At 42.3% G+C, this 14,320-nt stretch overlaps 1 protein-coding gene across 2 annotated transcripts in view; it reads left to right on the top strand.

Moving 5' to 3' along the window:
• The window catches only part of CREB3L2 (cAMP responsive element binding protein 3 like 2), a 128,264-nt gene that overhangs the window by 78,676 nt on the left and 35,268 nt on the right, over nucleotides 1–14,320 (top strand). For both annotated transcript variants that reach the window (XM_015134993.3, XM_077997474.1), the window contains exons 3-4: nucleotides 8,286–8,461; nucleotides 11,479–11,566. In XM_015134993.3, the coding sequence (XP_014990479.1) occupies nucleotides 8,286–8,461; nucleotides 11,479–11,566 (264 nt within the window). The remainder of the gene's footprint in view (nucleotides 1–8,285; nucleotides 8,462–11,478; nucleotides 11,567–14,320) is intronic.

Below are 14,320 nucleotides of genomic sequence, written 5' to 3'. Positions count from 1 at the left end.
ATGAGGGCTGTTCAGAGAGAACCAGACATGGCCCCTATCCTCTAAGATGATACAAGAACAGAGCTAAAGATTATATAGACTATCAACAGACCTTAGCATAAAATATGCTAATACAGAAGTGGTCTAATACTACCTTTGCATCACAAATGTAGTTAAGGGTGGAACAAAGGATCGTTAACTATGGCTGTCCCAGGTCTACAGGGACATGGATAAGAATCATCTTCCTCCTGATGAATTTAGTAGGGCTCTCAGTGGCAAGGGATGGCTGGATAGGCTGGTTCACTATGATACCTTAAATTTATGGAGCTGTGTTCTCAGGTGAGAATGAACACAGTAGTCTGTGAGGTAAAGGTGAGCGGACATTGCTGGGGCAAAGTCACATGGGGTAAGTGAGACAGCCTGGAGGAGGGCAAGGACTAGGGTTTGATCTCTGCCTGATGGGAAGCAGGGACTGAGAAACATAGGATGACGTTTTCTGGAGCTTAGAAGAAACACAAAAGATCTCATGGCTGCCATGTGAGAACAGGGAAGGTGTGCACAGATACAGTTATCCAGGGAGAAGAGGAAAGGTATATGTAACGTGATGGCAAAGAAAAAATGGGTTTTGAAATGATTTGATGAAACCTGCAGCAGGAAAAGTACAGGATCGAATATGCTGAGGAAGGGGCAGAGGTGAGTCAGAGGTGACTTAGGTTTTTGCTTTGCAGTGTTGAAGAGATCTTGATGTTGACATGGTCCATGGAAGCGAGACTTGAAAATCACAGAAATGAGGTGCATAGCGGTGTCTTCATCACATGTAGTGTGAGCTGATGACAAGAACATCAGTCTGAATCATCGTAGAGTAGCCAGACTCAGGGGTAGAAGAGGAAGGTGTGTGTATCTACCGAGAGAGTCACCGGGTCCTCTGTCCTGCACGGCCAAAGAGAGAACCTGAACAGTGACTGGGGAGGACAGGCAGAGGACCAGTTGACCTCTTCCGTCTGAAGCTTGGGTTTGTAATACACGCTATTTTGCTGTTCCTCCCCGTTTTTGGTGTTACCTTTTACTTTTTTCCAAACAGATAAAAACAATAATGATGTTTCCCCTTTTTATTTTTTGAAAAATAGTAAAATAATGACTTCTCTACCTAGCCATTGCCATGCTAGATTAGTATAAGAAAGCAATGTTCACATTAATCTAGCCATTACAGTTACTTTGGATATTCATGAATGAGAGTCATAACTTCTTCAATGAAGAAGAAAGGATGTAGTAAATATTTTCTATTTTTACTATTATCACCACCTCTTCATGCCATTCAATAGTGAAAGTTATTTCAGGAACGGGGCCAGGGGGAGATAGTCCTCTAACTTCCATTGGAGCATGTAGTGGGCTGTAGTTTAATATGATTCTGACACATTTAACTGAATTCTTGCCCCTTTCCCCAGCTTCCAGAGCCCAGCCGTTATATTTTTCCTTTAAGAGAATTTTACATTAAAAAATTGGTCAAGATGTGCCAACTCCTTTGAAAATTTTCAAAGGGCAAACAAATGAAATGCTAAAGGATTTAGATGAGGCATATTTATTTAATTTAAACAATTTTCTTTTCACTTTAGATATGTTATGTAAATAGTAAATGGATGTACAGTCAGCCCTCACTGTTCTTGGGTTTTGCATCCTATGAATACTGTATTTTCAATCAATGTTTGTTTAAAAAAAATCTGCTTGTGAGTGGACCCGCACGGTTCAAACCTGTGTTGTTCAAGGACCAACTGCGTATGTGTTTTTCTCATGTAAGTGGTAGTACGTCATCTGATTTCTCTTTTTAAGAATAAATGCCCATTCTCTCTATGTTCACATGTATATAAGTGTGTGTGTGTGTGTGTGTGTGTGTGTGTGTATTGTAAACCGAAAAGTATCTGATACAGGTCTCAATCAATTTAGGAGTTTACTTTGCCAAGGTTAAAGACATACCCAGAACAAATAAACACAGAATCACAGAAATAATCTGTGGTCTGTGCCTTTCTGCAAAGATGACTTTGAGGACTTCAGTATTTAAAGGAAAAGTGGCTGAACAGGAAAGAAGGGAGAGTGTGGTAATCCACATGTTGCAAGAGAGAAAAGGAGCAGGTGGGGAATAGTCCATTACGCATTCATCTCGTGCTCAGTAAATCAACACTTTTCATTAAGATAAGATGAATGTTAAGCTGGGTGCTCATGACTGTGATCCTAGCACTTTGGGTGGCCGAAGCAGGAGGATTACTGGAGCCCAGGAGTTTGAGACCAGCCTGTGCAGCAACACAGTGAGACCTCTTCTCTACAAAAAATAAATTAAAAAAAAATTAGCTGGACGTGGTGACGTATGCCTGTAGTCCCAGCTACTTGGGAGGCTGAGGTGACAGGATCCCTTGGGCCTGGGTGGTCAAGGCTGCAGTGACAGAGCAAGACTGTCTGAAAAAAAGAAAAAAAAAAGGTCAACATGGAGTGTCTACTTGTGGAGATCTTTAACCTTTTATCTATAATTGTGCTTAGGAATAAAAGGAAAGGTAGTTTCTTGCATGACTCAGCTTTCAGCTTGATTTTTCCCTTTGGCATAGTGGATTGGGGTCCTGAGTTTTTATTTTCCTTTCATTATATATCAAGATAATGCCAACTCCCAATTTAGGGTTTTTGGTTGGTTGGTTTGTTTTTTCCTTTCTTTCCTAGGAACCTGTATCCATTCGTGCTTATCTACGTGGCACATATGGAAAGGATGGAACACCTGCATTTTGGTGTTGCTGTTACCTTGGCTTTGAGTTCGTGTCTTTTTCAGTCTCTTTGTCCATCTCGATGATTTGATAACTTGGCATCTAGCCCCATTGATCATGGCTGCTCCGTTTTGTCTTTGGATGTAAAGGACTTGCTTCTCACCACGATGGTGGCTTGTTTTTATTTTTTTGGCGACAGCTAAGTGGTGAAGCTGAGGAAATGTGCCAGTTTGACCTTTGACAGGAAGCTGTTTGAATCAGCTGGTATGGGGGGGCGGGGGTTGTTCTTATTCTTCACACTGTGGACTGCTAAACTTTACCAGGGATGTTTTTCATCTGAAATGACACTTAAAAGACGTATAAACACAATGCAGAAAGAACATTTTTATTTTTTCCACTCGGTATCTCAGCTTCAAGTTTTAGAAATTAGAGGGTGTACAGTGTCTACTGACTCTTACGTTTGTAGTTTAGCCAATAACTAAGACATCCAAGGATAATTCCAGTTCTAAGCCAGGGTAGCCCTACTGTTCTTTTTGCCAATAAAGTAAAACTACAAAAATAAGGTCATGGAGAAACATTGTGTTACATATTCTGCTCCTTCTCCTAGACTCTGTCCTTCCTTAACCCTCACTTCATAGATTACATTTGTCATTTTGTTTTCTGTGATTTGGTATTTATTTCCATTGAGTAAGAAAGTACAAGCCAACCTCCAGTAGTTCAGAATAAAAGCTCTTTTCTTTCATTTCAGCTACCACTGGAATGCTGTTCTCACCAAACTACTTACTGGCTGACTTTCTTCATATGAAGTCATTTCATATTTTATGATGTAACTAGTAGGTCCGATCAGCCAGTCTACAAATATTTATTGATATGATCCATAGTTGATGGTTCAGAGGAATTATTTTGGAAATGAATGTAGTAATTTTATTGTAATAGATTCTAATGTAATGGGTTTCATTTATTTTTCATACATTCGGCTATATTGTATCGGCCAGCTCTGTTGCGGCATAACAAACCACCCCCAAACGCAGTCACTCAGTCATTTATTATGGTAATCCACGTGTCTGTTTCTGCGTGGGGGTCAGCAGAGTTGTTCTGCGAGTTTCAGCTAGATTCACTGGCATCTCTGAGGTCAGCTGACAGTTGGCTAGTCTTGGCTCAGCTCCTCTGGGGGTGACTGTTCTCTGTGGCTGTCATCTTTCTCCTGAGATAACTAGATTATCCCAGCTCATTCTTCTCATGCTGATGGCAAAACTGCAGCAACCTTAGTTCCATCCTGCAAGCACATTCCAAAACTCTGCTTGTATTAAAAAGCTCACATACTATTGGTACATCAAGCCACAGAACCAAGCTGTAGGTGGGGATCAGCCCATGGTAGGAGGGCACTGCAAAATTCTAAGACAAAAGACCTGGAAGGAGGGAGGAGGAAGACCTGGAGCCAGGAATGCAACGTGTTTACATAATAAGGGACTCATTGACTCTTACTGAGTCAAGGGCTTCTAAATGGCCCCTTGGGCAATTGGAGCCTCTATCCAATAATTACCATCCTAAGCCATGAAGTAGAGCAGGCCATGTCCCTGTGTGTTCATCCAAAGACAATAGTGTCCCAAGATTGGAAATCCAGAAGTACTATAAAATTTAAAGAAAAAGTCATGCATGTTCTGAACGATTATCCAGAGATGCTTACTATTTGACATATTTCTTTTGATTCTTCTCTGTCACTTTCTTCTTTAATAGTATATAAATTTATATAGAGAGTTTTTGTCTTAATATTATGTCTTTCCTTTGTAATTAAAAAGGCTGTATACATGTAATATTAATGTCTGCGTAAATATTCCATTGTATGGATGCACCATAATTGACTTAACCTTTCTCTTGCTTTTTAATGTTTTGGTTATTTTCAGTTTTTGGCATTATACACAATGCCGCAGTGAGCATTATTTATGCATAATCTTTATCCACATAGAAAGTTTTCGGGTTAATGGGAAGATTACTGGCCAGAGTGCAGAGATCTGGGTTCTGCCACTAATTTGCCATGTGACCTAGGCCCAGGTGTCATTTTCCTCATCTAGAAATGATAGGCTGGACGTGGTGGTTCATACCTGTAATCCCAGCACTTTGGGAGGCTGAGGCGGGTGGGTCACCTGAGGTCAGGATTTCGAGACCAGCCTAGCCAACATGGTGAAACCCCATCTCTACTAAAAATACAAAAAATACAAAAATTAGCCAGGCATGGTGGCACACACCTGTAATCTCAGCTACTTGGGAGGCTGAGGCAGGAGAACTGCTTGAACCCAGGAGGCAGAGATTGCAGTGAGCTGAGATCGCGCCACTGCACTGCAGCCTGCGTGACACAGCAAGACTCTGTCTAAAAAAAAAAAAAAAAAAAAAGATATTTGAGCTCGATGGCCTTAAATCTCTCTATAACTCAGGATCAAGGACTAAATTGCTATATTGGAGTGGAAGCACGAAAGCAGCGCCAGTTGTTTGTCCTCAAACAAGCTCAGGGGAGAAGAGGCCACTGCATTGGGCTTCTCTCTTGGAAATGTAGTTGTCCTTGAGAGAGAAAGTTTCCTTTTACAGTTCAGGTACCATCGCTTGCCCTGCGGTTTCCATTCCCTGAGGCAACACTGATGATATTTGCACATTTGTAAGGAAGGCTATAGGACACTGGGCATTAAGAATATAAATGGTCTTGACTTGTTTTATGAATGTGCATGCTTTGAGAATGGCTTCGCTAGATTGGAAGAACTGATTCTTCAACCATCTTCATTTTGTCTTATAATTTTTTGTATTCTTTTTTTTTTTTTTTTTTTTTTTAAACTTTTGCCTCTTCTTTTGTTTGCCTTGTGAATTAAGTTTCATCACAGTCGCCTTCACTGCACAGTCAAGGGACCTGGGCTTATCTCACAATTTCCTGGTAATTGTGTGCGACCTTTTTCTCAGGGTTGCTTCCTTACCATCCATTTCAGCCTGTACTGAGGCTATATTTCATCTTACCGTCTTTCTTCCAGCCTCTGCCAGGGATAAATATTGCTCAATGTGGGCAGGCTTTAAGTGTTGACTTCAAAAAGCAAAAGCATGGCTATGCAGGGTGGCTGACACCTGTAATCCCAGCACTTTGGGAGGCCGATCACCTGAGGTCAGGAGTTCAAGACCAGCCTGACCAACATGGCAAAATCCCATCTCTACTAAAAATACAAAAATTAGCTGGGTGTCGTGGTGCACACCTGTAATTCCAGCTATTCAGGAGGCTGAGGCAGGAGAATCTCCTGAATCTGGGAGGCGGAGCTTGAAGCGAGCCAAGATGGCGCCACTGCACTCCAGCCTGGGTGACAGAGCAAGAATGTCTCAAAACAAAACAAAACAAAAAAAGCAAAAGCATCACCATGTCATTGCTGAATGGAAAAAATGAAATCTCTGATGTCTCTGGCTCCCCAACCCTTCTCTGACTGTCCTAAGTGGGTGTTCTTTGCAGCAGACAGTGTCTTCTAGCTCCTAAACTCCTTTGGGGAGAGTCAACAGAATCTTTTGGCTGGTGGTCCAGTTGCTTCTTCTCTGGGCTGAGCTGGGGCACGGTCTGAGTCCGGTACAGAGTGGTCTCCCTCCTCTGGCCGCCATCAGAAGGCCCTTTGTTCCCCCTCCCTCCCCTTCCACCACGATATGGCCCACACCCCATGAAGGATGGAAATCCCCGTCACACCATAGCACTCAGCAGCGCCACTCTAAAAGCAAAACATCATCCTCCACCAGAAGGCCTGCCCATCCCGTCTTTATTTCACCTCGGGAAATAAATTGAGGCTGGGATAATTTATCAATTATAAGCTGGATTTAGGGGGGAAATAATTTTCCTCAAATATGAACCTGTTTTTGCCCTTGAAGGAAGTTGCTTATGAAACACAAGTTTAATAATCTTAGATTTTAGTTCTTAGTTTCTGCATCTACCCTTCCCTTCCTGCTAGCGGTTCTGAATGATTGTACCGTTTCATAAGAAAACTGGAGTCACATTCTTAAATGTAAAATAAATTTATAATGTGAACGACTTGGCTCTCCTAACAGTCATGGGTCACTAAGTATGTGAAATGTGGTGTATGTGTTTAAGCATTTTGGTAAAGGAGCATGTCTTTGCTTAATTTTAGCCTCATTTTAGTAAAACTGGTATCAGCTAAGGAATGTGGCCTTTAGCTTGCTTTGTCTTGTTCTGTGGCTGTTTCCAACCCTCTCGTCTTTCCCTTTCCTTCCCTCCTCCCTGCTTTTCCAGGCAGTGCTGAGGCGCTAGCCCCAAAGTAATTTGTTAAGAAATACAGGGTACCTCTTAGACTCTGAGAAGAGTGTGCATTAAGTGGCGGAGGCACTCTGTCTGTTCTCTAGTCTTGTCTCTCGGTTGTTAGCTATCTCCAGGCCTGGTGATGATCAGGAAAGACCAGACAAGACCCAGACTCACCAAGATGCAGCTGTTTTCTCTGGAAGAGTATTTAGTCCATTTCAGCAAAGGGCAGATGGTTATTGCAAACCAAAGTCTCCCAAAGGGCTGAGCAAAGTCTCTGGAAGTCTAAGTTAAGGTTTAAGGCCTAGGTGGAATCACAGTGAAAACAGAAGGGAACAAAAACAAACAAAAAAAATGGAGTGAGAAGAAAAAATATGAAAAAAACCAAGTATCTTCCCTTTGGGCAGAAGGAGAGAGAGACCTACTCACCATGCTCTCCCATCGTCTCCCCTTGGTTGCCAACCATTTGCTTGCTTCTCTCTCTCTCTCTCTCTCACTCACTGGCTTGCTCTCACTCTCACCCTCACTCTTTTTCCCTCCCCTCCCCTCTCTCTCCCTCTCCCTCCCTCTCCCTTCCCTTTTCCTCTCTCTCTTTCTTGACAGGGTCTCACTCTGTTGCCCAGGCTCTGGAGTACACTGACGTGATCACGGCTCACTGAAGCCTGGCCTTCCTGGCTTAAGCAATCCTCCTGCCTCAGCTTCCCAAGTAGCTGGGACCACAGATGCTCACCCCTGCACCTAGCTAATTAAAAAAATTTTTTTTTTTTGTAGAGACAGGGTCTTGCATTGTAGCCCAGGCTGGTGTTGAACTCATGGGCTCAAGCAATTCTCTTGCCTTGGCTTCCCAAAGTGCTGGGATTATTTGTGTGAGCCACTGTGCCCAGCTGCTTCTTTCTTTAATGTTTTTAAATTTGCTTATTTATCTGTTTTTGATTAGATAACACATTTACATGATTTGACAACCAAAAAGAGTAGCTCATTACATATTCAAAATCCTCCCTCCTATTCTATTCCCCATCAACCCAGGCTTCTTCCTGAGAAACGCAGTTTCTCTTTTCTATGGATTCCTTCCAGAGTTTCTTTAGGCACACTCACATGCAAGTGAATACAAGTATCGATTCTTACTTTACTGTTTACATCTATCGATCTTTTCTCTCACATACTTCATTTTCTTTTATTCCACTCTCAGTAATCCTTCACTGAGCTTTTTTGGGGAGAAAAACCAGTGGTTGTTTGTTTTGCTTATGCCTGATGCCCTGAACAAGTTCACATGTGTGCTTGTCTTTTTCCTGCAGATGAGGTGGAAAGTGAGAAATGGTACCTGTCTACAGACTTCCCTTCAACAACCATCAAGACAGAGCCAATTACAGACGAACCACCCCCAGGACTCGTTCCGTCTGTCACTCTGACGATCACAGCCATCTCCACCCCGTATGAAAAGGAGGAACCTCCTCTGGAAATGAATACTGGGGTATGCTCAGTTTTCTTCTGTATAAACAGGTTGGATTAAAAGATACAGGTAGATCATTCTCCAATAAGGTGTTTAATCTTTTTGGAGTTAGTGGCTGTGTACATTTAAGGACATGCAACTTTGTATGTGTGTATATACATATGTATACATTTAATAAGGGTATGTTGATTTGGTGCCAGCTTCCTTTAAAGCCATTGTTTGGAAAAAGATAGTAGGTAAGCTGATTTCAGTCTGTCTTTGATTACTGTTACAAAATAAAAAACACAGAAAATATCTATGGTAAAAAAAAATTCTCTATGGCACTGATTTTTAAGCAGTGGAAAGGGAGTGATTGAGGTGATGACACAATCTGTGGCTTACAGTGCGTGGCTCCTGGGAATGTGAGCTCCTGTGTAGTATTTTACTTTCCTAGTGAGATGCTGAGTTGTCCTTACTCAAGTCCGGAACCTCCCACCTATTGATTCATATAATAATATGAATATAATAACAATATTAATAACATAATAATATTAATAGTAATAATAACACTTATTATTATGTTACCCGTGGAAAGCATAAGAAATCAGGATTTTTTCCTTACTGGATTCCATGCCTACTGCAAATAGAATTTAATTCTACTCTACCTTCTTTCTGGGTATGTCCAGTGTCCGGCCATGGACCAGCATCATATTTGTACATCTTCTTGCAAGTGTTGGAAGCCTGTCTTAGCTTCCCTTAAGTTCAAAGCCTCGGGTTATAAACAACAACTTCATTAACATTCCTTAAGTCAGATTTCTTTTTTTTTTTTTTTTGAGACGGAGTCTTGCTCTGTCGCCCAGGCTGGAGTGCAGTGGCCTGATCTCAGCTCACTGCAAGCTCCGCCTCCCGGGATCACGCCATTCTCCTGCCTCAGCCTCCCGAGTAGCTGGGACTATAGGCGCCCGCCACCTTGCCTGGCTAGTTTTTTGTATTTTTTAGTAGAGATGGGTTTTCACCGTGTTGGCCAGGATGGTCTCGATCTCCTGACCTCGTGATCCGCCCGTCTCGGCCTCCCAAAGTGCTGGGATTACAGGCTTGAGCCACCGCAACCGGCCTATTTCTTATGAGCAAGATAGAGTGTCTACCTGCAGCTGGGCATGGTGACTCATGCCTACAATCCCAGCACTTTGGGAGGCGGAAGCTGCAGTGAGCCGAGATTGCACCACTGCACTCCAGCCTGGGCGACAGAGCAAGACTTGTCTCAAAAAAAAAAAAAAAGAAAAAAAGATACAATGTCTGCCTCTTCAGAATAAGATAACACTGAATCAGTAGACTCATAAAATGTCACTGCATACTCACTTGTTAGTCCATCTGTGTAAATGATGAAGGGTTATAGACAGAGGCCTCTGCAAGTGTGCTAGGATTCCTTTCTCAGTAACTACCTGAGTCTCTTTATTAGACTAGGCTGTCTGGGTCTCTATTAGTCTCCTTGCTCCACAGGATTTTAGTTATTTTATTTATTACTTTTTTTTTTTTTTTTGAGACAGAAGTCTCACTCTGTCGCCCAAGCTGGAGTGCAGTGGCACGATCTCAGCTCACTGCAACCTTCGCCTCCCGGGTTCAGCGATTCTTGTGCCTCAGCCTCCCGAGTAGCTGGGATTACAGGCACCTGCCACCACCTCTGGCTAATTTTTGTATTTTTAGTAGAGATGGGGTTTTACCATGTTGGCCAGGTTGGTCTCGAACTCCTGACCTCAAGTGATCTGCCCACTTCGGCCTCCCAAAGTGTTGGGATTACAGCCACACGCCTGGGCTAGTTGAATTATTGTAAAGCATGTAACTAGCAAAGCTCGGAGGCATGGCCTTGCTCCCGTGTATGGGCCAGGTAACTTTTCTCCTTTCCCTACCAGGCATTTCATGATTAGATATAATCAGTCATTAAGAAGCCTTAATAATAACATTAATTATTAATATTAATTATATATTATAAACATTATTAATAATCAATATTAATAAAGTTATATAAGAGAAAGGATGTAGTTTGGTGCACAGTCCCTACCCCAGGGCAAGCTGGTGGACGCCTGTGACTTTTTAAAATTTAGTTCCCGTTTTCCATGGTGATTGACTCGATTTAAGTGCATTGTGGCTATATGTAATTTACAGGCTGCTTTACATTGCAGGCAGGGAAAACTCCCAGGCTGGTGTGAGGCTGAACTGGGATAACAGACCCCTGGCCCCTCCTCATTCTGCTAAGGTCACCACCTCTTAGAAGGTCTCTTATTTTCTTTCAGAGATCAAATGCACAGTTATGCTCTACAGCTAAATTCTGCAGTCTTGGGAATCCTGACCCGTATCAACTATTAGTCGCTTTTTAAAGCCCCAAAGTGGAGTGAGGATAGAGGGAGTGGAAGCAATGTTTGGTTCTTCCTTAACCCAAACTGTGTATAAAGAATAAAGTTAGCAGAATGATGCCACACAAAAAAAGTACCAGAATATTTTGTAATAAAATGCCTTTACAGTACTACAAAAACTTAGAAAAGAATATTGATATAGTCTTGGGCTTGAGCATTTAACTTTCAACTTTAGAGTTCTGAGCGTTCTTTTCTTTTTCTTTTTTTTTTTTTTTTTTTTTGAGATAGGATCTCATTCTGTTACCTAGGCTGGAGTGCAATGGTATGATCACAGCTCACTGCAGCCTGAAATTCCCGGGCTCAAGTGATTCTCCTGCCTCAGCCTCCCAAGTAGCTGGAACTACAGGTGCACGCCATCACGACTGGCTAATTTTTATATTTTTGGGGGAGATGGTGTCTCACTATGTTACCCAGGGTGGTCTCAAGTAAGTTCGGAGGGTCCTGTCAGCTGTAATGCCCAGTTTGGCGATGAGAAAAAGGTTAAGAACTAAAATGACTCCCTGTCAGGGAAGCTGCGTACACTCAGCTATTCTCCAGGATAGGCAGGGCTGTCCCGAGAGGAAGACACAGGTGACAAATAGCTCTGCTGCGTGTGTCTTCAAGGCTGTGATTGGTTTTTAAAACTTGTGTTTGAAATTCTTCCTCCAGGTTGATTCCTCGTGCCAGACCATTATTCCTAAAATTAAGCTGGAGCCTCATGAAGTGGATCAGTTTCTAAACTTCTCTCCTAAAGAAGGTCTGTCTGCCCTCCCTGTGTCCCTTTGGGTGTGGAGATGGTCTCTGAGTCTACAGAGAGGGAATATGGTGAGAGAGCTGGGATGAGTTTGTACCACAGATGTAGCTGACTTTATGAAATAGCTCTGTTCTTAAAAAATAAAAATTTTGCTTCCAAATAAAAATTTTGCAAGCTAAATATTATTTTCCCATATATGCACTTAATTAAGTTTCGGCTAAGTGTTACCATATTTTACTTCTAGCCAGGGTGATATTTTTCAAAACCTTTATGGACTGCTACTACAAACACTATCAGACAAGAGAACTGCAGCTCTTACTCATCCAGGTGTGAACCCTGTAGAACCCCACAAATCAACAACCATCTACAAAGGCACCTTGCTTATTTTAAACAACTCTAGTTTCAACTCTTTGTGAAGTAAATTCACAATTAATTATGCGGCCAATTCATTGTTTGTAAACATTGACTTTGGATGACAGCCATTGCAAGGAGCCCCCTCTCTATTTGGTCATGTTCATAGTTTACAGTTGTGCATCTTTTTGGGCTTCTTGACATCCATCCATCTAGAATTAACACGTCCTTGAGAGGTGGTCATACTTTTTTCTTTTTTTTGAGACAGAGTCTCACTCTGTTACCCAGGCTGGAGTGCAATGGCACCATTTCGGCTCACTGCAACCTCTGCCTCCCAGGTTCAAGCGATTCCTGTGCCTCAGCCTCCTGAGAAGCTGGGATTACAGGTGTGCGCCACCACACCCAGCTAATTTTGGTATTTTTAGTAGAGACGAGGTTTTGCCACGTTGGTCAGGCTAGTCTTGAACTCCCAGCCTTAGACAATCTGCTTGCCTCGGCCTCCCAAAGTCCTGGTATTACAGGCATAAGCCACCACGTCTGGCCAAGGTTGTTATATGTCTATATTTTTCTTTCTCTATGTCAGTTTCTTTCTGAGTTTCTCTTTGTTCTCCTGTGAAGCCCATAGCTAGGAACGGATGCAGACCCCTGAGCCTCATAAAGTCTAATGAAACTCTCTCTGCCACCTTGTTTATACAGATTCTCCTGTATAGGTCCTGCTCTTCTCACTTCTGTGCCTTCGGTCATGCCCTCACTTCCCTTTTCATTCCTACTTTTTATTTATTTATTTTTTCTGTGAAACAGGGTCTCATTCTGTTGTCCAGGCTGGAGTGCAGTAGTGCAGTCCTGGCTCGCGGCAACCTCAACCTCATGGGCTCAAGCGATTCTCCCACCTCGGCCTCCCAAGTAGCTGGGACTATAGGCATGCACCACCATGCCAAGCTGAATTTTGTATTTTCTTTAGAGACAGAGTTTCACCGTGTTACCCAGGCTGGTCTGAAACTCCTGAGCTCAAGTGACCCTCCCACCTTGGCCCACCAAAGTGACAGGATTATAGGCATGTGGCACCTCATCCGGTCCCATTCATACTTTCAGTACAAATTTTGAAGTACAGTTCATTACTTTGGTCAACAAATAAGAAATTGGCTTATACAGTTGTCACCAAAAAGGTATATGTGCTACAGTATATAAACGTGAGGATATTTACATATGAGCACTTCTCATGAAAATATCAGCTATCTTCTTTCCATTAGAAACTAACTCAGGATTTGGTTTGTAACAATGTAGTCAGGGCTGGCCCTTTATTTGCCTTTATTATCAATAAAGACATGATTAAATTTTAAAAGTTAACAATACTGAGTAGAATCCATATCGAGACACTATTTCTTTGCACTGAGTGACAGACAGTAGTGCCTTGCAGCTTCATATACTGCTTCAAAGTAATTGCTTTCATTTGTATAACACTAGTTATTACTATCAAATGCATCTTACTCTTTTAATTTTATGCTTCGATGTGGTTCAGAAGTGTCATCACCATAACAATGAATCCCATAGTGGCTTCTGAATCCAGGGTTATTGGAGGAGAAATGTTTCAAGAATAAAGTAAAGGACAGCCCTTCCTTATTATCCTGGATAAACAGAGATAAGGAAATTCTATATCCTTGACTGCAGCAATTTCTAGGCAAAGTAGCTTGTTGTCCCCAGACCTTGCAGTAACCCAAAAGCAGCATTTCAAATGATATTTAGAAATCTGATCCTGAGGTGCCTCTGGCCAGCCCTGTAGCTCTTTCATAGGTAGGAAAGACAAGATTTAAGTTGCTTCACTTGCTTTTCTCATCATTCTCTTTCTGTCTTTTGTGAAGGGCCCTCTGCTTAGACGGAAGAACAGTATTAGAATAATTTGGCCCCTACCAAGTGAAAGGGACAGGGTGGCTTTAGGTACTTTAGGTACATTCTTGGGAATGTAACAGCACAGAGCCCCTATTAGGTTCGTCTGCTTCCTGTTTTGTTTTGTTTTTAAACTATGAAGTGCCATAATATTCATGGCATTCAAGAAACCTTGATTAACACGCTTAGGACTCCTCCTTCTTAGCCAAGCACCTGCATATTTAAGGCATGTGGTTCCCTTCCTGGGCTGCCTGCACCCGTGGCAGGAGTAGTGGGAATAGTGTGACAAGGATTATTTTAGCATATTCTTTAGCTGTAAGAGTGCCCACAGAGACTAAAAACCCCAGGGACCTCTTTGGCAAGACTGGCAGAGAAAAAGGGAAAGAGGAAACATCTAGAGAAAAGCTATATGTGGCAGAAAGAGAAAGAAAGAGTGGGAGAGAGACAGGGAATGGCAATGAGAGAGAGAGAAGAAAAAATAGCATGCCGGGGCCGGGGGACCAGGCATCGCCTGCTGTGGCC

This window comes from Macaca mulatta, chromosome 3, assembly GCF_049350105.2.
Source record: "Macaca mulatta isolate MMU2019108-1 chromosome 3, T2T-MMU8v2.0, whole genome shotgun sequence".
NCBI lineage: Eukaryota > Metazoa > Chordata > Mammalia > Primates > Cercopithecidae > Macaca > Macaca mulatta.
Note: the sequence above shows the minus strand (reverse complement) of the source record. Positions and strands in the feature narration are given on the sequence as shown.